This window comes from Papio anubis, chromosome 9 (assembly GCF_008728515.1).
Source record: "Papio anubis isolate 15944 chromosome 9, Panubis1.0, whole genome shotgun sequence".
NCBI lineage: Eukaryota > Metazoa > Chordata > Mammalia > Primates > Cercopithecidae > Papio > Papio anubis.
This window is the reverse complement of record NC_044984.1, coordinates 94,908,695-94,933,387: the sequence shown is the minus strand read 5'-3', so window position 1 is coordinate 94,933,387 and position 24,693 is coordinate 94,908,695. Positions and strand designations below refer to the sequence as shown.

At 38.8% G+C, this 24,693-nt stretch overlaps 1 protein-coding gene across 4 annotated transcripts in view; it reads right to left on the bottom strand.

Moving 5' to 3' along the window:
• NR1H4 (nuclear receptor subfamily 1 group H member 4) overlaps positions 1 to 24,693 on the bottom strand; it is an 84,310-nt gene that overhangs the window by 18,711 nt on the left and 40,906 nt on the right. For 2 of the 4 annotated variants that reach the window (XM_009181507.3, XM_009181506.4), the window contains 5 exons: positions 10,347 to 10,499; positions 8,256 to 8,389; positions 6,701 to 6,799; positions 6,273 to 6,372; positions 2,487 to 2,633 (listed from right to left, as the gene is read on the bottom strand). In XM_009181507.3, coding sequence (XP_009179771.1) covers positions 2,487 to 2,633; positions 6,273 to 6,372; positions 6,701 to 6,799; positions 8,256 to 8,389; positions 10,347 to 10,499 — 633 coding nt within the window. The remainder of the gene's footprint in view (positions 1 to 2,486; positions 2,634 to 6,272; positions 6,373 to 6,700; positions 6,800 to 8,255; positions 8,390 to 10,346; positions 10,500 to 24,693) is intronic. The other 2 variants (XM_003907015.4, XM_003907017.5) reach the window with 1 other exon arrangement.

Sequence of the window (24,693 nt, the reverse complement as noted above, 5' to 3'; positions counted from 1 at the left end):
TATCTGATCCTGTCTTTTTTTCCTCTCTATTTCCCTTTAATGTAACCCTTAATCCAGTCAGCTCAGCTACTCACCCTTCTTTGTGTGCATTCCCTGAGCTTTCTTGCCTCTTTCTCTTTGCTCCTGCTGGTCCTTCTCTCCTGCACCTTGGGTATCCAAATCAAATCTCATTCAAGTCCCAACTCAAATGCTAATAAAACTTTTTTGGAGCTCTGTCAACTAGGAGTCACCATCTCTCTGTTTTTCTCTTCCATATTTTATCATAATCATGGACAGTTAATCTCTTCCCATTAGACTGTAAGCTTCTTAGGGGAAAGAACATGCTTGATTTCTCTCTTCACTGCCACCATAGTACCTTGCCCTTAAATATTTGATAGACTCGTAAATTAATGAATATATTAAGAATAATGCATCTTTTTAAAGTGTGTGGTTTTAAAATCTACCAATGATGCTAGTTACACTTTTTGTTTTTAACGAGGAAAAAACATAATGACTATGGAAATATGTCATTAAAATTAAAAATAATTTTCCTTTTAAAAAATTATTTCACTTATAATACAGATGCAGAACTGCCTGAAAACTTTCCCTCTAATCTCTATCCTAAAATATTGGTTTTAAAAGTCTTTAAATTTGCTTTGGTTAATAATAAGACGATAATACTTTAGAAAGAAATGATCTTGAGAAGTCATCTCATTCATTCTCCACTCCCAACCCATATATGAAATCTCTCGGGAAAATAAGAACTCATCCTATCTTAAGGATCTTCTAAGATAAATTGCACAGAATTCCTGGTAATTCATCTCAATGTCTCTTGAGCTTCCCTGTCACAGTGTTACTCCACAATAAGTTAAACACTGAGTAACTTGTGCTATTATCTCAACTCTTGAGAGTTAGTATAGCATAGTGGTTAAGACACAAAACTTCTTTTTTTTGAGACTGAGTCTCACTCTGTTGCCCAGGCTGGAGTGCGGTGGTGCGATCTTGACTCACTGCAACCTCCATCTCCTGGGTTCAAGCAATTCTCCTGCCTCAGCCTCCTGAGTAACTGGGATTACAGTGCTACCACACCCAGCTAATTTTTTTATATTTTTAGTAGAGATGGGGTTTCACTGTGTTGGCCAGGCTGGTATTGAACTCCTGATCTCAAGTGATCTACCCACCTCTGACTCCCAAAGTTCTGAGATTATAGGCATGAGCCACTGCGCCCATCTGACACAAAGCTTCTGAAATCAGACTTCCTCTCTGTCATTGGGAAAGTTATTTAACCTTTCTTTGTCTCAGCTTTTTCATCTGCAAAATGGGAATGATAATAGTATTTATTCATAGAATATTTGAGAAGATTAGATGAAATCATATATGTATTTAGAAAAGTGTCTGAAATGACCATGTGTGGTGGCTCATGCCTTTAATCCTAACACTTTGGGAGGCCGAGGTAGGTGGATCACTTGAGGCCAGGAGTCCAAGACCAGCCTGGCCAACATGGTGAAACCCTGTCTCTACTAAAAATAGAAAAATCAGCTGGGTGTGATGGCGTGCACCTGTAGTCCCAGCTACTTGGGAAGCTGAGGCACAAAAAAATCACTTGAACCCAGGAAGGAGAAATTGTGGTGAGCCAAGATCACGCCACTGCACTCCAGCCTAAGCAACAGAGCAAGATTCTGTCTCCAAAAAAAAAAAAAAAAAAAAAAGTTACCTTTGGTCGGGCATGGTAGCTCACACCTGTAATCTCAGCATTTTGGAAGGCCAAGTAAGACTGATCGTTTGAGACCAGGAGTTTGAGACCAACTTGGGAAACATGGAGACACCCTGTCTCTACTAAAAATACCAAAATTAGCTGGGTGTGGTGGTACATACCTATAATCCCAGCTACTCGGGAGGCTGAGGCACAAGAATTGCTTGAACCTGGGAAACAGAGGCTGCAGTGAGCTCAGGTCACACCACTACACTCCGGCCTGGGCAAAGAGCAAGACTGTCTAAAAAAAAAAAAAGAAAAGAAAAGAAAAAAAAGAGAAAGAAAGAAAAAGAAAAGTGTCTGAAACCTAGTAAATGACATATAAATGTTACTATTAAAATGTCTTCTTATTTTATTTTGATACAGATATAAAATAGCTGGATACTTAGTCTTACATACCCGAAGATTTTAAATAAATAATCTTTTTTTTTTTTTTTTGGCTGAAGAATCCCAGCTCCTTTGTGCTAGTTTTTAAAAATCAGATGAATTTTCCAATCTTTACAAAAGTCTTCCTTTGGCTCTTCATCTTAGTGCGGTAAAGGGGTAGTTTTGCTACTTTGCTATTACAACAGAGATATTTGAACCAAGCCTCTAGAAGTCTTATTATTTAACATGTATCTTTTTATAGTCATTCTTCATGCTAGGCACAACAGGCATATAACATTGCGTAAGATGGGCAAGAGCCCCGCCTTCATGGAGCACACCAATTTTACTCATAGAAACAAACTCTTTTACCATTAGCCAAATCACTTACCACTATTTCGAATTCTTTCTTCCAATAGGTCAGAATGACCAGACGGAAGTTTCTTATTGAAAATCTCAGCTGAACGAAGGAACATAGCTTCAACCGCAGACCCTTTCAGCAAAGCAATCTGGTCTTCATGGTCCAAAGTTTGAAATCCTAGGTAATGATGATAATCAAATTAGTATCAGGGAGTAACAATATTTTATGATAATCATCATTGCCATTGATAAAACATTTTCATCAAGTGATTTTGTAGTTGTTTTACAATTGGGTAGTCTAGTTGAGTCCATTTGTACTCGCCAACAAAATAGAGGTTGTTATCTTCATTGAGCAGAATTTATTAAACAAGCTGGGCAAAGGGAGATGTCAAGTCCAAGCAGATACATATATTATGGCATAGATACACTGATTCAGATGAAGAAACCCTCAGAAACTAGATGCAGGCAGATTTTCTTTGAGCCATTATGTTAGTCACACCTGATGTGACAGGGTCAACTCTGCAGATTGGAAGCATCTACAAGCCAGAAAAAAACTTTATATGCACCCAGAATATTTAGCTAACTCATGAGTCTTTAGTCAAGCTAAAGAATGGGTAGTATTTCCCAAAAAAAAAGCCAATCAAAGTCAAATTGGTGTATCTGCTCTGAACTTAGTACTGCAACACACAGGGTAGGGGAAAATCAGAAAAATACGGTAAGAATTGCCAACCTGATGAAATATAACACTGCCTGGAAAACTCAAAGTCGTTATGCAGGCTTATATGGTACAGTCCCAACAGCTTCTCTGAACTCATTTTCTACTCCTTATTCCCCCTACTTTTTGTGTTCCAGCCACACTGACCCCCTGGCCCTGCTGTGAGCACACAAGCCTCTTTTTGCCTCAGAGATGAATGTTCTTCCCAGATATCCCCAAGCCCCATGCCCCGCTCCCTCCTGCAATCAAGCCTCTGCTCCAGCATTCCCCAATCTAAAATACACTCCCCACCACTACTAGTATCTACCTTCTTTATTTTAATTTATAGAACTTATCACCACCTGACATGATATTATAGATTTATTTGCTTATTCATTAATTATCTGCCACCTCTACTGGAGTGTACATTTCTTGGAGGTAGAGGCTTTGTTTTTATTTTCTTTTGTATCCCTGTTTCCTGGCACATAACAGGTACCTAAGAATTATTTGTTGGATAATTGACGGATTGAATGAATGAATGAATGGGAAACAAAACACAAGCTCATGTGCATGCTGGCACATATACTCACATAAATAGAGATAACACCATAAGGGTCTAAATGGCTTAGGAAGAACTAAATAGCAAAGGGAGTATAGAGAAGAGAACAACGCTAAAGACTGAGCCACCATCCTAGAGAATCTAAGAGCTTCTTTGAGAAAAGGGGCCATGCCTTACTGCTTTCAGGGACTCCAGCACCCTGGACAGTGCCTGCACAGGGTGTGCTCAATGAATACTGAATGGAATGATTCAATTCAGTTTTTCACAAAATATCCCTTCAGTATTGGTACTATATCCCTACTATTACTACTTGTAATAATGCTATCTCTGTCATTATTGTCCATTTTTTTTCCTTCTCAAGGGTCTTTTGCCTTTTATTTCCTTCCATATTTTAAATTTTTTCCTTCTGCTTTACTCATTGAACACACATAATTGTACTCACTCCCTCAGGAATTAAGCTAGGCACTGGGAATTAAGAGATGCTAAGATGTTACTATTGCTTTCAGATAAGCTACTTTCTTATGAATAAGGTTTTTATTTGTCTTCAATTATTTCTTGATTCAAGACCAAGTGACCATGTGAACTTACAAAATCTCTTCCCATAAATAACCAAAAACATCTCCCTTGTCCAGTTGTTTCCCCCACAGTTTTTACTTTTATGTCATCCAGTTTTTTATTGATACTGTCTTCCGTTTAATTAGCATATAGTAAATTAAGTTCCTCTTTCATTGTTAATAAAGAAATGACAGCATAGTAGTGTTTCAATGATAGTGAGAACTTTCTCCTCACACTTTATGAGTTTTATGTAGGCTTATGTCTATCTGTGACACATTTAATAAAATAATAGCATAATGATGGCAAAAAGAAGGCAAATTAACATGTTTAATTAACATCCTATATCAGAAGTTATCTTCTGTAATTTAATATTATAGTATTATGCTGCTATACAAGGTATTTATTATACTCTTCTAGACCATGGGATTTCAATACACCAATATTTTCATAAACATTGAAACAACTAAAATCCATTAGCTTAGATAGCATTGATGATGTGGCAAAAAGAATTTGAGGCTAGGATATAAGAAGACTCCCACATTCTAGTTTCTATACTGGCACCATCAGAATGAGTGTGGATAAGTTAAGTCCCTCTCCCTCACCTTACACATACAACTGTTCCTCAAGCCCTATCAGTTTTTGAATCTCTCTTCTTTTTTTTCTTCTTCTCTTCCCTACTGCTATTGCTTTATTTCAAGCCTTGTTGCCTGGACTTGTGCAGTAGCATACTACCTGATCTTCCCTGCCCCCAGGCCGTTTCCATTCAAATTCATCTTACATGAACCTGATTAAGTCATTTCTGTATAACAAAAACTTCATCATTTCCCTCTGTTACAAAAACCACCAAAATCTCTTTATTATCCAGGGGACACAGATTAAATTCCTTAGTTAGGCCTTCATCAGTCTGGTACCAACTTACCTTATTGTCTAACCTAGGAGCCCACCACAGACACTGTGCTATTACCACACTGAATTTTCTCTCCCACCTCGAATAATCCTATTCTTGTATGCCTCAGTGTCTTTTAACAAGCATATCTCTCGGCCAGGCATGGTGGCTCACTCCTGTAATCCCAGCACTTTGGTCAAGGCAGGCAGGTCATTTGAGGTCAGGAGTTCGAATCCAGCCTGTCCAGTATGGTGAAATCCCATCTCTACTAAAAATACAAAAATTAGCTGGGCGTGGTGGCATGTGCCTGTAGTCCCAGCTACTCAGGAGACTGAGGCAGGAGAATTGCTTCAACTAGGGAAGCAGAGGTTGCGGTGAGCCAAGATCATGCCATTGCACTCCAGCCTGGGCAATAGAGCGAGACTCCGTCTCAAACAAAACAAAACAAAAACAAAAAAACAAGCAGATCTCTCATCTTGGAATGCCGCTTCTTCTCCATGCCAACTGGAAAACTTCTTTTTCTTTTAGACTCAACTCAAATATGATCCTCCCTGAAGTCTCTCCATCTTTCCTAGACACAATTAGCAACCAGTTCCTCTCTGTTCAAACAGCACTTTGTATGTATGTGTATGTATGTGTATTTATTATCATTATTATTATTATCACCTTTGACCACTCTCCCTGAAGGTAACAGTCAGGCACTTAGTATAGAGTAGGTATCAACAACTGCTTCCTGAAGGAATAAATGGGTGAATGACAACCTTGCAAAGTTTCAATTTTTAATCTACTGATTTCGAAGAGTTATTATACATTATTTTAAATATCCTTTCTAGTTCTAATATCTTATGTCTATAGTAGTTAGACTTGTTAGTTTAAATCAGATATTAGATTATTTTCATTTTACAAAGAACAGACCTGCCTTTCTCAATGTCACAAGACTATTGCAGAGAATAGCAGTGAAATAAGTACATGTGAAAATACTTGGCAAAGTAATACTGAAAATAGAGCTGATCTCACAGGAATGTTTTGAAAAATAAAACACCGTGTGTAAAACAGGTAATCTAATCTGTGAGCACATATTTAAATTCTCAATAAATATTAACTTTGATTATTTAAAAAATACCTGGTAGCTTTTTTGTGAATTCTACAAGAACTTGTACATGATTGGTTGCCATTTCCGTTAAAATGAGAAAATTTTCTTCTGCACTGAATTCTTCTTTTAACTAAATTTTAAGAAAAAAAAAGATTAATAAGTAGATAAGAAAACGATAATATAAAACCATTAGACTAAAGAAAAACTAGATTTAGATGATAAAATTTGAAAACCCATCTTACTGTTTCTCAGATCTTTGGAGGGCAATTATCAAGATAGATGGGAGACTTCTTACTCTTGAATTGTTTAATGTTGCTAAGAGTTTAAAAGTCTAACTTGAATTCTCAGCTCTAATCATTTCAAAGTAACATATTCACATATAAATTATACCTTCAAGGCAGTAAAATCTCCAGGAAATATTAACATTAAACCCACATATTTTCAGATATTATACATACAATTTTATTTGTTATTTCCTGAGGCATCTTCTGTTTGCTATATGAATCCATAATGTAATGTAGAAGATTCTGTTGATCTGGGGTGAGTTCAGTTTTCTCCTACACTGGCAAGAAAATAAAAGGTGTTAGGGAAGTTGTGTATAAAGCCTTCTTTCTATATGGGCATTCATCTGGAGGGAACTAATAGCAGAAATTATTTTTTTAAAAAAGCCATAAATACAGCAGGAATTATGAGCTCTAATAGAGTGTATAATTTCTTTCTCTGGGTCCTCGGGCAGGCCATATCACATTTCACTGTATTTTCCCATCTATAAAATATGAATAACAAAATATTCCACTTGTGTATTTCTTAGGAATAAATGGTAGTCTGGATATGAAGACTAGTGAGCCCATTCATATTGAAGGTCACTGAAAGTTCAAGCTTTAATTATAACTAATGAAAGGTTCTCACATAGTATGACTACTATGAATACTACATTCATATGGTATTCAACATGAATTCCACTTGGAGAAGTCATCTAAGAGTACTCATGTGGAGGAGGGATCAACAAACTGTGGTCCATGGACCAAATCCATTGGATTGTAACACAGCCACACTCATTTGTTTATGTGTTGTCTGTGCTACTTTTGCACTAAAATGGTAGAGTTGAGTAGTTGTTGTAGATACTATGTGGGCAAAGCTCTTTAAAGAAAAATGTTTGTCAACCTCTAAAATAGAGAGTCAATAATCTGGACAATTCAGATCTCAAACATCTCCTTCTCCCTCTACAGCATCTTTTGAAGAGTGTGAATAATTATGTCAACTCTTTGCTTTCTTATACCAAAGTGTTACTGACGAAGCACCATGGCAAAATAATGCTTTCATATAAAATACTTTTTCTTAAATAAATATAAAATTATGGATTTATAAAACTAAATGTGGATAAAGTTTTGTCAACAATGAATAAATATTGAGAAGGGTATGTTTTGGACAATCATAACTTATTGGTTTTTCAGTTAATGGCAAAATAAAATTCCATCAAATGTCCTGTGCATTCCCACAATGTGTTTGTCTAAACATCTTGGATGATGTTCCCCTATTTTGTCCTGAGTTGCTCAATGGATTTCTTGAGAAATTTGTGACCTCAGTGTGTAGCTGAGGGTCCACACATGTGTATTCACCCTGTTTTACTCATTTATAAGGATTAATCCATAGCCTCTATTGAGACCACATTCTTCCCAGTTTGAGCCTTTCTTCTCAAAAAGAGGGAAAAAATGGTCACTACTCAGTGGTAAAAAATCCATTTTATACACCAAATCATTCCTGCTGGCAAACACTAGGTAGTAGGACTGGAATGGAGTCAGAGAGAAGGAAAACTTTCACTTTTTAGTTTATGCACTGCTATTATTTGAATGTTTACATTGAAGTATGTATTAGGAATCCATTTTAATGAACAATTGGACTAGAAATTCAGCTGTGCCTGTGGCTTTAATTTGAAAGCCTCCTGGCCAGCTCACTATGTACCTAGAAACTCAGTTCCTGCCAGTCTTGGCAGACACCATTGCATATTATTACCCTGCATGACTTGGTTGTCGAGGTCACTTGTCGCAAGTCACGACCTTGACTGTCTTCATTCATGGTCTGATCTGCATGCTGCTTCACATTTTTTCTCAGTCGCTTAGATTTACACTGAATTTCGGTTAACAAGCCTAAAATAAATAAGCATAGAGACTTCACCAATCACAGAAAGTACTGTTGGGTGTGTGGTCATAAAACCACTGATATGTACCTGGCCCAGAAGATCCCCTATGCAATGACACAGAACTAATGCTAGCCCTTTATGCGCTTTAAAAAGGGAAGGCCAAGGTTTGAGACTTAATCTTGAACAAGTAGTTTAACCTCTGTGAATCTCAGTTTCCTCATTTGTAAAATGGGAATAATATCTACCTTATAGAGTTTTGTGTAGATTAAAAGCAATCAGATCATTTTAAAATGGGCTTTATATAAAGAACTTGTGATACGAAAGCATTGTACAAATGCAAGGGATTCAGTCAATGAAAAGGTGAATGACACTCTCCCTGTTCCTGCTCTAGGGGACCATGAAAATTGGTGTTTTACAACATGCCATTAATATTATTTTCAGCCATGTTTACATATTGTACCAGAAGAAGGATATTGAATTTCACATTAAACATATATAAACTTATTGAGAAAAATAAATGTTAGCATCCTTTAGGGATATTTTTTAAATCCTGTTAATTTTGAGAACAGTGCCAATTCCCGAGAATATAGTTAAAAATAAAAATAATACAAGGTGACTTTAAAAATGTCTTTGAATGATCAATCAACCTCATTGATTTACACTTAAAGGGAGCTATTAAAAATAATGTAAAACAATCTTCCCTTCATCCCATTTAACGTCCTTACTCTTCTCTCAATGCCAATAAAACAAAGTTCCAGGAATTTCTTTGTACAGGGAATTTATTTTATAGAACCATGAAATATCTGCATCTGTTACTGGACGAGTTTGTGTTCGTAAATATTATAGATTGCTATATGTGGCTTCATGCAAAATGTCCTCAGAGCTCCAGCTGGAACAAGTTCATATCTAAGTGATGAGCAATATGAGCTGCGCAGTGTCAGAGTAAGTGTTTCCATTGTGAGATTGGATTCCAGCAGCAGCCCCTATTGCAGGCTCTCGTTTCATGTATGCTAAGATGAGATTGTGATCAGCTGCTATAAAACTTTCATCCACCCAGAGCTGGATTATTTACACAGACCTATTTTCCCCCAACCGGCACGCATTATTTCCCTGGGTCCATCCCAGTTGCCTGTACAGTTTGGTAACAATAGAACTGGAGTCACCTTCTGAAGGCTTTTATTTCATGTGGCATTCCCTGCCTGAATGCTATCATCCCCTTGGTGACATTTGTTTGTCTATTTGTGTTTTGAGGAGAAACAGGACATATCTCAGAATCTGAGTGGTCTGTAGAATTTGCAGAATGAAAAATTAATTATGTTATATACTAGCATGCATTCCAATTTTTGATGAAGATTATAGTTCCTCACAAAGCCAGCAGTTTAATACAGTGTCTCCTTATCAGATAGAAGGACAAAATTATATTAAAACTGGGAGTAGTTAATTTCCGGTGTAAACCTATACAAATTGGTTCAAAGCTGCACTAAGAGAAGACAGATTCTTAATAAAATGACTTGGTTTAAAACTCTATTTAGACAATTCAGAGGCAGTTATACCTTATAAAGCACTCTTATTTTTTTCCACAATAGTGAATTTGTATGCTAATTAAGCAATACATAATAAGTATATTAAAATCAAATTTAGAGGAAACTTTTAGACTGTCATTCGTAGCTCATTACAGCACGTTACTTGAATGGTACGCTAATGCCACTGGGCTCCATGTATAGTTCACTGTGACAAAGAACAACAACAACAACAAAAAAAAAAACAGACATTTGTTTTGGGTGACTAAAATGCTCTTTAGTTGACAGTTTGGACAATTTCAGTGGTTCATTACCCTTTTCAAGAACTTAGATGGCTTAGTAGGTTCCTTCTTTAATATGTGAAGTAGCACTGTCGTGATGAGTTACCTGACATCTGCCTCCTTAAGAGATTTTTAGTGAAATGTAATTGCTTGAAGTGAATACCTGTATACATACATTCAGCCAACATTCCCATCTCTTTGCATTTCCTTAGTCGACACTCTTGACACTTTCTTCTCATGTACATATCCATCACACAGTTGCCCCCGTTTTTACACTTGTACACGGCGTTTTTGGTAATGCTTCTCCTGAAGAAACCTGTGGGAGAAACACTGAAAAGTGTAAAAAGTCCTCTTACAGCTTCTCAGGAAAAACACAGGTATGGATTGAGAGATGCCAGGACATTTTCTCACAAACTGCTAAAGAGCACCCAGGCCACCCTTGAGCACACCAGTGACAAATACTTTATATGACATTGTGTTGTCGAGAAGGCTGTTGTTTTTAATTTATCTTTCAGAAATAAAGACAAGTTTGAATTATAGCCTCTCTTAGGAAAAATGTGAATTTGTTTTCTAAGATAAATTACTTTCATAGATCTTTATTGGGGGACAATTCTATGCCACTGAGCACTAAGTGCCAAGGGTACAAAGGCAAACAGTTCACCCCTGGGCTCCGAGAGTTTAAAGGTTGGCTGAGGACAAAGACACACAAACAACGAAACAAGTGGAATTACATGTTGTCTGGGCTCTAAAAACTGCATGGCGGCAGAGCAAACACACAGACTCCTCAGTTTGGGATAAAGAGGTCAGGATAGGAAGTGAGCATTGAGCTAAGTTTTGGAAAGTGAGTTGCTGTTAACCAGGCATTCAGGGAGAAAATGGCATTCAAGGTTTCAATTCAGTACTTTATATGCCAGCCTGGCATAATAATAAAAATGCCAACCTTGAGCTAAAAGCAAACATCTCCCCCAAGAAGGCATAGCACAGCTGCAGCCTATTAACAGGTAAGATGCCTAGAGTGAAAAAGGGAGGTAACCGGCTTCAACTCTGCTGCTCCATTTCCCCACTTTCTGCTTCTCCTCCATCTGACTAACCATAGTTTCTGACACTTTCAGAGTCAAGGAGGCAGTGTCGAATAGGGAGAGGACTGTGAGAGAGGTAAGAGAAGAAATGACAGGAAGGCAGTTACTGGACTAGTGTTGCTGTAAGCCGGTTTGTGTGTAGCAAGTTTTCAAAGTTGACTCTCCATTGGGTTGGGTTCTTTAGAGACTTCTCATCTTTGGGATACTTTCATCTGAACTTTGTTTTTTGTTTTTTGTTTTTTTGAGACAGAGTCTCACTCTATCACCCAGGCTAGAGTGCAGTGGCACAATCTCGGCTCATGCAGCCTCTGCCTTCCGGGTTCAAGCGATTCTCCTGTCTCACCCTCTGGAGCAGCTGGGATGAAAAGTGCCACTCACCACGCCCGACTAATTTTTGTATTTTTAGTAGAGATGGGGTTTCACCATGTTTGCCAGGCTGGTCTCAAACTCCTGACCTCAAATGATCTGCCCGCCTCAGCCTCCCAAAGTGCTGGGATTACAGGCATGAGCCACCACACCCAGCCTCATCTGAACTTTTTTGATGAGGGCAAATACATCTCTATTCTAGCCCATGGTATGTGTCTCCTTCAACATCTAGGAATTTGGCGATTCACTCCACGATTTTTACACTGAGGTCACTCCTTGTGGTTCTCTTGACATGGACCTAAGATAACCCCATAATGGCTTTCTCTGATCTAGCAATCTCTGTGGAGCAGAGAAATCTCTCCCACTTATCCAGGAGCAGTCAGCCACCCAGCTTCCTGCCTTCCAACTTCTCAGGTGAAAGTGAGACACAAAGTCCCCATGTCTATCAGCTTCAGGGGATACATGTCAACCTACTCAAGTAATCATCTTGAAGACTCTTTCATTGGGCTTGGAGCAATAGGACCTCTTCAGTATACATTTTGGGGACACAAGGGGACACCATTTTCCAATCCTCAAAAAGTTACTACACGTTCCAGTGGTGGCCCGAGGGACAGACACTCCCACTTCCAACATTCCCCTTTGTAGTAGGGATGTAAGATTCACACAGCACACTAGTCACATGCTCCAAAATCTTTACAAGACCTCTCTGTAATTTCCAACTCCTGATCTCTTCATTCTCTCAAAATAAGTGACATGTTTAACTGGTTCTTGAATATCCACTGTGAAATTTCTGCCAGATGGGCTCACCTTGGAATGTAGCATCTAGTGTCTTCATGTCTCTATCAAAACTGAGAGGAGTCCTTCTTATTTTAACAGACTGTTGGAATAATATCTAACATTTCTTAAGCACTTAGTAGCTATTGTTTGAACAACTTTACCTCCATTTACTGATTTAATTGTCATATCAATTTTATGATGAAGATAGTATTATTTGTCCCCATATCATAGATGAAGAAAAAAGGCACAGAGAGTTTAAGTACCTTGGCCATGATCACATGGTTAGTAGTTGGCTAGGAAGGTTCAAACCCAGGCAGTCATGCACTAAAGCCTGTACTCTTAACCACTGTCTTGCAATTACCACCCTTGGGTCACAAGAGAGTAAAATAATTTACTGTTAAGGAAAAACTATCTGAAAGCTGCATTCTCTGACCTGGGAAATACCAAGATGAATAAGACATTCCTTGTCTTCAGAGTTGCATACTTAGTTGGAATAAACAGAAGTAAATTTACAGCATAATACAAAATATGAGTAATAAGATAGCTAAACAAGGAATAAATTATTGAAATGTAGAAACAGGTCCACACCATATGCTTGTAAAGATTGTGCCACATTTAAGGAGGAGAGGCAGCAATTACATTGCACCCATGTAGAGCTGCATATTTCTTATGACAATTTTCCAGCAGAAGGCACTTAAAAATTGTTCTAACAAGGTAAGTATAATATGACGATTTCCTAACTGCTAGAAGTCAAGTGCCTCGAAGAAAAGGCATTGCATAGACTGGGAGTGATCCTGATTAATTAAGAGTAGCCAGAATCAGGGAGAGGTCCGTGAAGGAAATAGAATTTGATTTGGGCCTTGAAGAATAAGTAAGGTTTTAGAAACATGGACCATGAGGGAGGAAAGACATTCAGAAAAATGAACAAACAGGGTGTTATGAAAATTCCAAGAAAGGGTGGATACTCCGTCTTGGTGGCAGTAGGGTAGAGTATGGAGAGAATTAGTGGGAGACTGGTAAGCAGTTGTAGTAGGAACAGAATCTGATGAAGTGTCCTTGAATACCAAGCAAAGGAGTTGAGTCTTTACCATGTTGAAAGAGGAAAGCCATTAAAGGCTTTGACAGGGGAGAGTATGACCTAACCTGTATGTTGGGAAGCTCCTTGGAGCAAGGTAAAGAAAGGTGAAATGGGTATTGGAGACTAGAGACAGGAGACTATTGCCATAATACAACTGAGAGGCTACCAATGTCTGAACTAAAGTGGGACAGAATAGAAAAGAGGAAACAGAGAGAATATCAGGCTTTGGTAACTCGTGAAATATGAAAACAGAGGCTGAAGGAAAAGTTAGAGATGTCAAGGTTAAGAAAGTCACGGACTTGCTTGTGAATTTTTCAGATGGTGTAAATTTCAGTAGGAGAGATCTTAACATTTTCCTAAATGTCAAATCCAACCAAATAAAGTCTAAAAAAAGACTTTGTGCTGCAGATCAGTGTTGATATTGAGAGTGCAAATACCAAAGCATGCATTTTAAGAGACTAAAAGCAAAAAGAGGACTTTTTCTTTCCTGGTACCAAATCATGACCTCAATGTCCTCTTGAGCCTACATGAGTCAGCCTTCCTACTAATAATCTTCTGCCCCTCCCAGGAATGATTTCCTTTAAAACTGTCATAGATACTGATAGACAGCTTAATAGTTAACAGAATAAAACTCTTTCTTCCAAGATGAGTCAAAGGAACAGTGCGTGGAATCATTCTGCAGGGTTTTTTGACTCTGGTATTAACTGAAAAAGAAATCATTATCATCTCAATAGTTGAATTAATTAGCTTTCACTCTGAGATAGCAACACAATATTATCATTATATCATTTAAATATGGGTACATATACTGTATTTATACTTATGCAAATCTATCCATACACATAACTCTGCCTCTGTCTTGCTCTTTCTTGTGCATATTCAACAATGCTCATATCAGAAAAGTCATTTGAAAATGAATGGAAAGGAAATTCACTGAGGAACAGAGCCTTGCTAGTAATACAGGATGAGTAGACAGAGTTGGCATTGCCATCTGGGGAATGTGTAGCACCAGTGGGATCCCTGGGGTAGCAAGCAAACAGCTAGAGGATGGTACTTTTATATGGATTCCTCAATTCTGCAGAATATTGCACACTGCTTTTCTACCTCTATTTTTTTTTCTTTTCCGAGATGGAGCCTTGCTCTGTGGCCCAGGCTGAAGTGCAGTGGCATGATCTCAGCTCACTGCAACCTCTGCTTCCCAGGTTTAAGCAATTCTCGTGCTTCTTTATACTGGTGGAAGCCACATACCACACCCTATTCTCAAGTCATACACACATATGTGTACATACACATGCACGTACCAGACTCCAGTGACTGATACTGGTAGCCACTGGTAGTAGGCCACCCACTACTTTGCAATCAATAAAATATTGGTTGATGTTGTAAAACTTTAAGGGTCTACAAGCTTTTAAAATAGCAGCAAACACACAGAGGTGAGTAATTAGATATCTTTCCATTCAAGATGACCTAAATGGAGACAGCTTCTAGATCTGTCTCCATATATACAGCACTTATTTTGTGCCAGGCACTGTTCTAAAATGGTAAATGGCAATTCATTTCCTATTCATAACAATCCAATGAGGCAGATACTATTATTATCACTTTCTTACCAAAGAGGAGACTGAGTTACAAAGAGGTTAATTTGCTCAAGGTCCCCCTGCAGAGAACAAATGGTAGAGTTCAGATGTGAACCTTGATAAGCTCACCCTCTGCACTCTTTTTATTTTTTATTTTTTTAGACAAGGTCTTGCTCTGTCGCCCAGGGTGGAGCGCACAGTGCAATCATAGCTCACTGAAGTCTCAAACTCCTGGGCTCGAGTGATCCTCTCACCTCAGCCTCCTGAGTAGCTGGGACTACAGGTGCATCCCACTATGCCCAGCTATTAATAATTTTTAAATTTTGTGTAGAGACTGAGTCTAGCTATGTTTTCTAGGCTGGTCTCAAACTCCTGGACTCAAGCAATCCTCCTGCCTCAACCTCCCAAAGTGTTGGGATTACAGGCATGAGCCACTGTGCCCAGCTGACTCTGTGCTCTTAACCACTGCCTTATGCTGTCCTTTTAGTAGGAAGTTTACATTTTTAAAAATTATCTTGAGACATGAATCTACCCAAGTTTTACACAGCATGGCAAGTGCCAGCCCATAACAAACTTGTTACCTTCCCCAATTTGAGTTCATAAATGATTGTTTTGCAATAATTGTAGGAACATTAAGATGAACGGATAACTGATCAAGGTATTTATGTGTGCTTTGTTCTTGCTTCTATTGCTTTTTCATTTTCTTTTCCATCCCAAGAGGGCAGAAACTCTTCTTCACTTGCTGGCACAAAAGCTGCAATGTTTCTGTCTCTAAATAAAGATAACTCTCACATACGATTTTTGTTTTCAACCTCTCATTGAAACGGTTATATTGGATCATCTCAAAGATGTTGAAGGTGGAGGTCAATGCTTGTAGAATTGGGAATGGGATGAGTCTGGGAGGTTCTGTGAGTATTGAACCAGCACTAATAAAGAGCTTCTAGAGGAGTGACAGATCTCCAATGATGTAGTTCTGAGATGAGGACAGGAAGATACTAAGAACCATGGCCTTGAAAACCCTGGGGTAAGATGTCCATGCTGGACTGTGGCTGAGTTGTTCATATTCAAGGGACCAATTAAAATTTGAACATGATCCTGAGGTTTGTGCACGATCCTGGAGGAAGGAGTATTCTCAAACACAGACCAAATGAATTTCACATCAGCCGGGAGAGTTATGAGCTTAGAAGAGATTAAATTCGATTTAGAGAAATATAGGAATATAACACATCTTACATCACAAAGCGTTTCTAAAAGGTTACACATAATGCATATAGAAGACATAGAGGTGACTACTTAAAGAACTAAGTGAAAATGAACTAAATGGATATGAAAACGCAATTTATCAAAATGTATGGGATGTGGCAAAAGCAGTGTTTACGAGAAATTTATAGCACTAAAATGAATATATTGATTAAGATCTAAAATCAATAATCTAAGCTTTCACTTTAGGAAGCTAGAAAAGAACAAATTAAATCCAAAATAAGCAAAAAAAAAAAAAAAAAAAAAAAGTAAACTGAGCAGAGATCAATGAAATTGAAAGTAAGAAAATGATGGAGAAAAATCACTGAAACCAAAAGCTGGGTCTTTAAATAGATCAATAAAAATTAATAGATTCAATAAAATAGATCTATAAAATTAATAAGGCTAGGCTAACCAAGCTCAGCAAGGTTAACCAAGAAAAGAGAGGGAGAGAAGACACAAATTACCAATATCAGAAAGGAAGGAGAGGTCCATCATTACTAATCCCATGGACATTAAAAGGAAAATAAAGAAATACGAATAACTCTAAGCCTGCAAATTTGATAACTTAGATGAAATTCCTGGAAACATATACCCTACCGAAACTCAACAAGGAGAAATTGGTCATCAAAATAGGCCTATACTATTAAAGAAATTGAATCAATAATTAATAACCTAAAACAGAAAGCAACAGGCCCAGATGGTTTCACTGGTTTATTCTGTCAAGCATTTAAATGTCAAGAATTTAAAGAAGAAATGATACCATTCTGTACAATCTCTTCCAGAAAACAGAAGCAGAGGGAACACTTTCTAACTTATTTTATGAGGCCAGCATTACCCTAATACCAAAACTATACAAAGACATTATAAGAAAGGAAAGCTACAAATTCATATCTCTTTTTCTTATTTTGCTTTTTAAATTTAGTGTGTTAGCATTTGTTTTTGTTTATTTTTATTTTTCTCTGGCATTGTGTTTTGACTCTATTATAAAGATTAGGTCATCAGGTGGGCTTTGGAAGTTTTATTCTTTTGAGATGATCTGGACCAAGCTTTTAATCAGCGTTTCCCAAATTTGAGCCTACCTTGGGACACCCTGACTCCAAGCCCTATCATTCAACATACTGCAGGACCTCTCAGGCATCTCTGCTGAGGATACCCCTCCTGGAAACTACTGGCTCATCAAGACCATCGACCAGGGTAACTTGGCAACCATGAAGTTGGCCTGACACACCCTAACTAGGAAAGACGTAGTTGTGCAGATCATTGGTAAAATCAAATGGAACTCCTTCAGACTCCAGAGACTGTACAAGAACTGCATGCTGCTGTGCATGCAGCCCCAGTGGGACCAAGAGAACTCAGTAAAGTGGAAGATGGAGGTGTGCAAATTGCTTTGGAGATATCTCAACCAGTTTCCATTTAAGCATATATCCCAGACTTCCAACTCTTTTAAAAGCATTGTCTCCAAAATAACTGATGAGTTTAAGCTTTATAAGGCTGCCAAGAGCCACCTCCCACCAGTCCCTTCTTTTTTTCTTCCATGTTTGTTGGGAGGGAAAATGGTATTACAGAAATAAATAAAGACCATCCACACAACAGCTGGGTGCAGTGGCTCACGCCTGTAATCCCAGCACTTTGGGAGGCAGCGGCCGGTGGATCACGAGGTCAGGAGATCGAGACCATCCTGGCTAACACCGTGAAACCCTGTCTCTACTAAAAGTACAAAAAATTAGCCGGGCTTGGTGGCAGGCACCTGTGGCCCCAGCTACTCAGGAGGCTGAGGCAGAAGAATGGCATGAACCTGGGAGGCGGAGCTTGCAGTGAGCTGAGATCGCGCCATTGCACTCCAACCTGGGCGACAGAGCGAGATTCTGTCAAAAAAGAAAGCAAGAAAGCAAGAAGGCAAGAAGGCAGGAAGGCAGGAAAAAGAAGGAAAGAAGGAAGGAAAGAGAGAGAGAGAGAAAGAAAGAAAGAAAAAGAAAGAAAGAGAGAAAGAAAAGAAAGAAAGAAAGAGGAGGAAGGAAGGAAGGAAAGGAGGGAGGGAGGGAAAGAGAAAGAAAGAAGAAAGAAAGAAAGAAAGGAAGGAAAGGAAAGAAGGAAGGAAGGAAGGAAGGAAAAGAGAAAGAGGAAAGAAAGAAAAAACAATACAAAAAGCAAAGAAAACTGAAGTGGTTCTTAGGGGTTGCCTGTAGGAGCAGGTGAAGAGGATAGGGCTGGGGCTTTTTCCTAATGATATGCCTTTCTTACCATTTGACTTTGGAATCACGTGCACTCATTGCTTTGACAAAATGCTTATTAAGTGATGAAGGAGTCTAAAGGAGTAGAAAGCAAAAACCCACTGACACCGTCAGACCTACTGGATGTCTACTGAGAGGATGAGGACAGAGGTTATGATGCTCTGCTGGCGCTTGGTTTTGGATGTCTTCAACAACTATTTAAAGTGCCAGGTAGGCAAACTCCCAGAAGCTGGTGGCCCACAGTGACCAGTACCTGCTCCCAGCATCTTCCCTGGGGTTCCTAGGGGTGTTCTGGGTTCCTAATAGGTGAATTCCAGCACTGGGAGGTGCCTGATGCTGCTTGTAGCTGCCTGAGCCCAAGTGAATTCGTTTGTTCTGTGGGGTTAAACCTTTCACCTCCAAACTCCTGCTTAAATGCCTATTTCCACTTTTTCTTGGGTGTAGATTTGTAACTTTTCTCATTTAGTAATTTATGCTTTAGGACGTTTCTTTTAATCACTACTCATACATATTGTTTATATGTTTGCTTTAAACATGTTCTCTTTTTTAAATTTAGTTTTTATCATCTTAGTTTGTCTTGTCTCATCACCTATGTGTTTATATGGAATATCAGTTCATGTCCCCTGGAAATTATCTTGTTACCATTGCATTTTTCTCTATCTTCTTTTCGATACTCTTTTACTGATTTTATATTTCTTAATCTTTTTGTTTGCTTGACTGTTTTCTCTTTTTGTCTACTTTAGCTCAGTTATGTAGACTGTTTTTCTGCTTTTGCTTTAGAATGGTGACTATGAAGGCAACAATTTGGTCTGGTTTGCTCACCAAGGCATCTCCTATGCTTAGAATACAGCCTGGCATACAAATTGGTACTTAATAATACTTGCTGAATAAAGAATTGGGTTAATTAATAGGAATAGGGAGAGTTTTGAAAACAGTGTATGACCCCAACTGGGGAGGCTGGATGAATAGAGGAATACCAAATAAGAATTCATCAACAAAATAGCATCTAATGATTATTGAGCACGTAAGAGTGCCAGGTACATCATGACTAAAACCCCAAAAACAAATGCAACAAAAACAAACAAATAAATAAATGGGACCTGATTAAACTAAAACGATTCTACACAGCAAAAGAAATAATTATCAGAGTGAACAGACAACCCAGAGAATGGAAGAAAATATTTGCAAACTATGCATCTGACAAAGTGCTAATATCCAGAATCTATAAGAAACTCAAACAAATCAGCAAAGGAAAAAACAAGTGATCTCATCTAAAAGGGGACAAATGACATGAATAGACATTTCTCAAAAGAAGACATACAAATGGCCAAAAAACACATGAAAACATACTCAGTATCACTAATCATCGGGGAAATGCAAATTAAAATGACAATGAGATACTATCTTACTTCTGCAAGAATGCCCATTTTTAAAAAGTCAAAAAATAATAGATGTTGGTGTGGATGTAGTGAAAGGGGAATGCTTTTCACTGTTGGTGGGAATGTAAATTAGTACAACCTCTATGGAAAACGATACGGAGATTTCTTAAAGAACTAAAAGTAGACCTACCATTTGATCCAGCAATCCCATTAGTGAGTACTCAAAAGAAAAAAAGTAGTTAGATAAAAAGACACATGCATATAAATGTTTATTGCAACCTAACTCACAATTGCAAAGATATGGAACCAACCTAAGTGCCCGTCGACCAATGAGTGGATAAAGAAACTGTGGTATATATACACCATGGAATACTATTCAGTCAAAAAAAGGAATAAAATAATGTCTTTTGCAGCAACTTGGGTGGAACAGAAGGCCATTATTCTAAGTGAAGTAACTCAGGAATGGAAAACCAAACGCCATATAAGCTATGAGTACGCAAAGGTATACAGAGTGTATAATAGACTTCAGAGACTCAGAAGGAAGGAGGGGAGAGAAGTGTGGGATAAAAAAATACATATTGGATAAAATGTATACTACTCTGGTGACACATACACCGAAATCTCAGAATTCATCACTATGCAATTCATTCATGTAACAAAACACCACTTGTACAACTGTGCCCCCAAAAGCTATTGAAATTAAAAAAAAAAAAAAAAAACTTTTTAAAAAGAGTGCCAGGTACTGAGCAAGATATTTTAAAAACAATATCCATTTTTTTAAATTCACAACAACTCACTGATAATAGTAATAATAGCAGGCAATGATTGAGGATTTTCCATTGGGAAGAACTGTGTTAAGTACTTTACACACATCAATTTATTTAATCCTCATGACAATCTATAGATAGCTGCTACAAAAGACTATCCTGAAGATTAAATGAATTAGTACATATAAAGCCCCCCAGAACAGTTCCTGCACATAGTAATCACTTGATATAGGTTATCTATCAACATGATTATTACTATCATCATCATCACCACATCACCAACATTACCATCATCACCATCATCACCATCACCACCATCATCACCATTATCATCACCATCATCACCATCATCATCATCATCATCATCTCCTCATCCTTATCATCATCTTCATTGTTGTCCTTATCTTACAGGTAAGGAGTCTAAAGCTCGGAAAGGTTAAGTAATTTAGGACACCTGGCAAGACAATCAGCTGGGATAGGGAACCATGTTGTTTGCCCTCAGGGTCCTACTCTTCCCATGATTTTCATGACACTTACTACAAAAGGCTTCCAATGCAGTGAAATAGTTTGGAACCCCATCTTGCACCATACTCCAAGATAACTTGACCTCTAGAATTCATTAGGATCATTATTAAATTGTTTAAAATCAGACCTCACTTGATCTTAAATAGAATGTCAATAAGTTTATATATAGGTCAGCACTCCTCAGCTTTCACAAATGTCCGTAAACAAAAGATCCTTTGGAAACACTACATCTATTCTATACTGGAATAGTTTCAATAATTTTGGAAGCTTTTTTAAAACTTCAAAGCTAAGTCTAATGCTGGTTCACGATCTTATACAAAATATATTCAGAAAGGCAGTAGGGTCACTCATTTCCTCAGACAGTATCTTTTAGGAATTCTACCATTTTCTGATGTGTGTAGACTCTCTTGGCATTGAAACGAATGTGACAGACACTGACCTATTTGGAAATGCAGCCATTTGAAATTTTCAGTCAGATGCTGATCGGTTTTGTTGGTTGAGGTTTGAGGTTTGAATCAAAACTCATTCAGACATTAGCACATTTCCAAAAGCCTCACTGATAACTGAGGGCAAAAGAAAGCTCTTGATTTAATCTAGTGCTGGGAAAGTGGCAGTCATTGTCACTGTGCGCGATGCTTGTGTTCCAAAGTTATTACTTAAAAAAATTGAAAACCATCATTTCTCTCATTGATGCCATAAATACTTATGACAAATAAAAACACCAAAGCAAATTAAAATATTTTTAGTGGAACCAGATAAACAGACCAATGTAATGAGGAAATTTAACCCTGATCTTTGTTTTGTTTCTAAGGTGTCTTTTTTTTTTAAATTCTCTTGTGTTTTCTTTGTTTTAAGTATCACAGGTCTGACAAATCTCCAGTGAAATCCTAAAGCAAGAGAGCTGGTAAATTCTAATATATAATATAATATAAATCTTGTACAATCCACAAAAATGGCCTGCAAAATACATAATATCCCCATTTTACAGATCTGAGGCTCAGAGAAAGTAAGTGTTGTATAGTCTTTAAGGATTAGCTAGCTCTATATCTACTGCACCTCCCATCTAGTCTAGTTCACATCCTATTACCAGAGGCAGGAACTTGCCCGGACTCCCTTTGCAGCTAACATGGTGGATATGATTTAAGCTCTTGTAAGACATTTAGAAAGTAGAAGCAAGCTGTTCTGTTGTTTCTACTGGTAAGAGGGATGGTGGAGTTTTGCTGTGGCAGCATCCTGGCTTCTAGTCGCTAGCTTTGAGGGTATTGAAAGGCAGGGGGCAGGGTATTCATCGTTTATAGCTGCACATTTGGCAGGCAAGCCCGGCTCTGGAGCTAGTGATTGCCAGTGAAGGCAACTTCCTGATCCCTAGATGGCAGCTGAGGCAGTGTCTTCCTGGAGCCAACAGTCCTCAGGTGGCTTCCTGAGTCCCCATCTTCTTGCTTTTGGCAGAAGAGCAACCGGCAGGCCAGTTCTGCAGTGCGGCTCTGAGCGTCTCCTGGAAACTCAGCATAGATCCTGTTACTTTGACTCTTCCAACTTCTGTATTAATTCCTTTCTGCCTGAATTGTTGGTTTCTGTTTTACTTTGCTGAACTCTAACCAGTAAATATTAAGTAACTTGTTTATTCAGCCAAGAAGTGCAGAGCCTAGATTCAATGTGAGCTTGCCAGCCCCCAAAGCCCACGCTCCCTTTGATGGAAAGCTACAGAGTAAAATTTGCTTTGCATCTGCTGAGTGCAGATATCCAAGAGATGTGCACGGGGGAAGTGGGCGACGGGGTCAGTGGGGATACCAGGTTGACTGAGCAGCTCTCACAAGACCTGCAGGCATGAGGCATTGGTCCTCTGATGTGCACTCCACCCTATTCTGTCCTTCTCCTCTGGTTTTCCTCACAGCCCTTCCTCATTCCTTATTCACTAAGCTGGGATAATTTTCATTTGTTTTCACAGGAGAACGCGTAAGGAAGACAAAGGAGCCTATTTTTGGCTTTTCAGTCACCAGAGCTTAAGCCCCCAAATCCTGAAGACCAGATAAAACTTATTCAAGTCGGGAGGAAGCAGAAAACTAAAGAGGAAGTCAAAGAGCTAAGACATGTTAGGTACCTGAGAAGGTCCTGAGCTCTGTCCCTCCCAACTCCCTATCCCCAGACAGAATTCTAGGATAGGTGGATTGAGAGATGATAGAAACTCTATGTCATTTGGGATCCTAGAAGACGAGGATTCTTGTGCCCTTTCCTGGGTAGAACTGGAAAAAACCCTAGGGTTCTCTGCACCCAGCATGGCATAGAGCAGATGAAATGGCGGCATGGTTTCTCTGGGCAGCCAGGCATCCCAACACAGCACTGAGGCTACATCAGAACCCACCCACCTGAGCTGAATGAAGGAGACAGACAGGGCCAGACGTGATGGAGGAGTGTGCTCAGGACCCCAGGATGATGCCACAGAGACCTTTCCCACTGGTGACTGAAGACCAAATAGAACAGCACTCTAACAGATCTCGGACTGTGTCAACAGTTGTGGCACCAAGCCCCACCCAGTCCCACAGCTGTGAGACCAGAGCCCCACTCCCCAGTGCCCAATCCCTCCACAACCCTACCTTAATCCTGGTACTCAGATAAACCCCCAGAAGAATTTTGGCTGGGGTGAATGGAATGATCCTGAATAAAATGAAATAAAGTTTCCACCAGAGCTTGAGACTGAATTAAATCCAATTAAAAAAAAAAAGTTACATTTCTCTCACATATGGGCTGTGAGTTGAGTCTTGTGCTCACTTACTACACAGTTTCCAGTTAATTTGTACTCCAACCCTTAAGAGTCATGGGTCAAGGCCAGGCGTGGTGGCTCATGCCTGCAATCGCAGCACTTTGGAAGGCCGAGAGAGGTGGATCACTTGAGGTCAGGAGTTTGAGACCACCCTGACCAACATGGTGAAACCCTATCTGTACTAAAAATACAAAAATTAGCTGGGCGTGGTGGCTGGTGCCTGTAATTCCAGCTACTTGGGAGGCTGAGGCAGGAGAATCACTTGAACCCAGTGGGTGGAGGTCGCTGTGGGCCGAGATTGCCACTGCGCTCCAGCCTGGGTGATAGAGTAAGAGTCCGTCTCAAAAGAAAAAAAAGAGTCATTGGTCAAGAACAGTGTTCAGCAAACTGCAGCCAGCCGTTTTTGTTTTTTGTTTTTTGTTTTTAATTTTCCTGCCTATTTTTGTAAGTAAAGCTTACTGAAACATAGCTATGCTAATTTTCTATGTGGCTGCCTTTGCACTCCGGTAGCAGAGTTGATTAGTTGCAACAGAGGCTGCCGTGGTGTGAAGCCTGAACTTGTTACTGTCTGGATGTTTACAGAAAAAAATGTGCCAATCCCTGGTATAGAACATGGGCCCTGCCTGGCTCCAACCCATCCTCTCCCTTACATGCTTGTCCTTTTCCTGACACCATGGGGGCAAAGTCTCAAATCAAAATCAATGGAAAAATTTTGTCTTTCTCTGCTG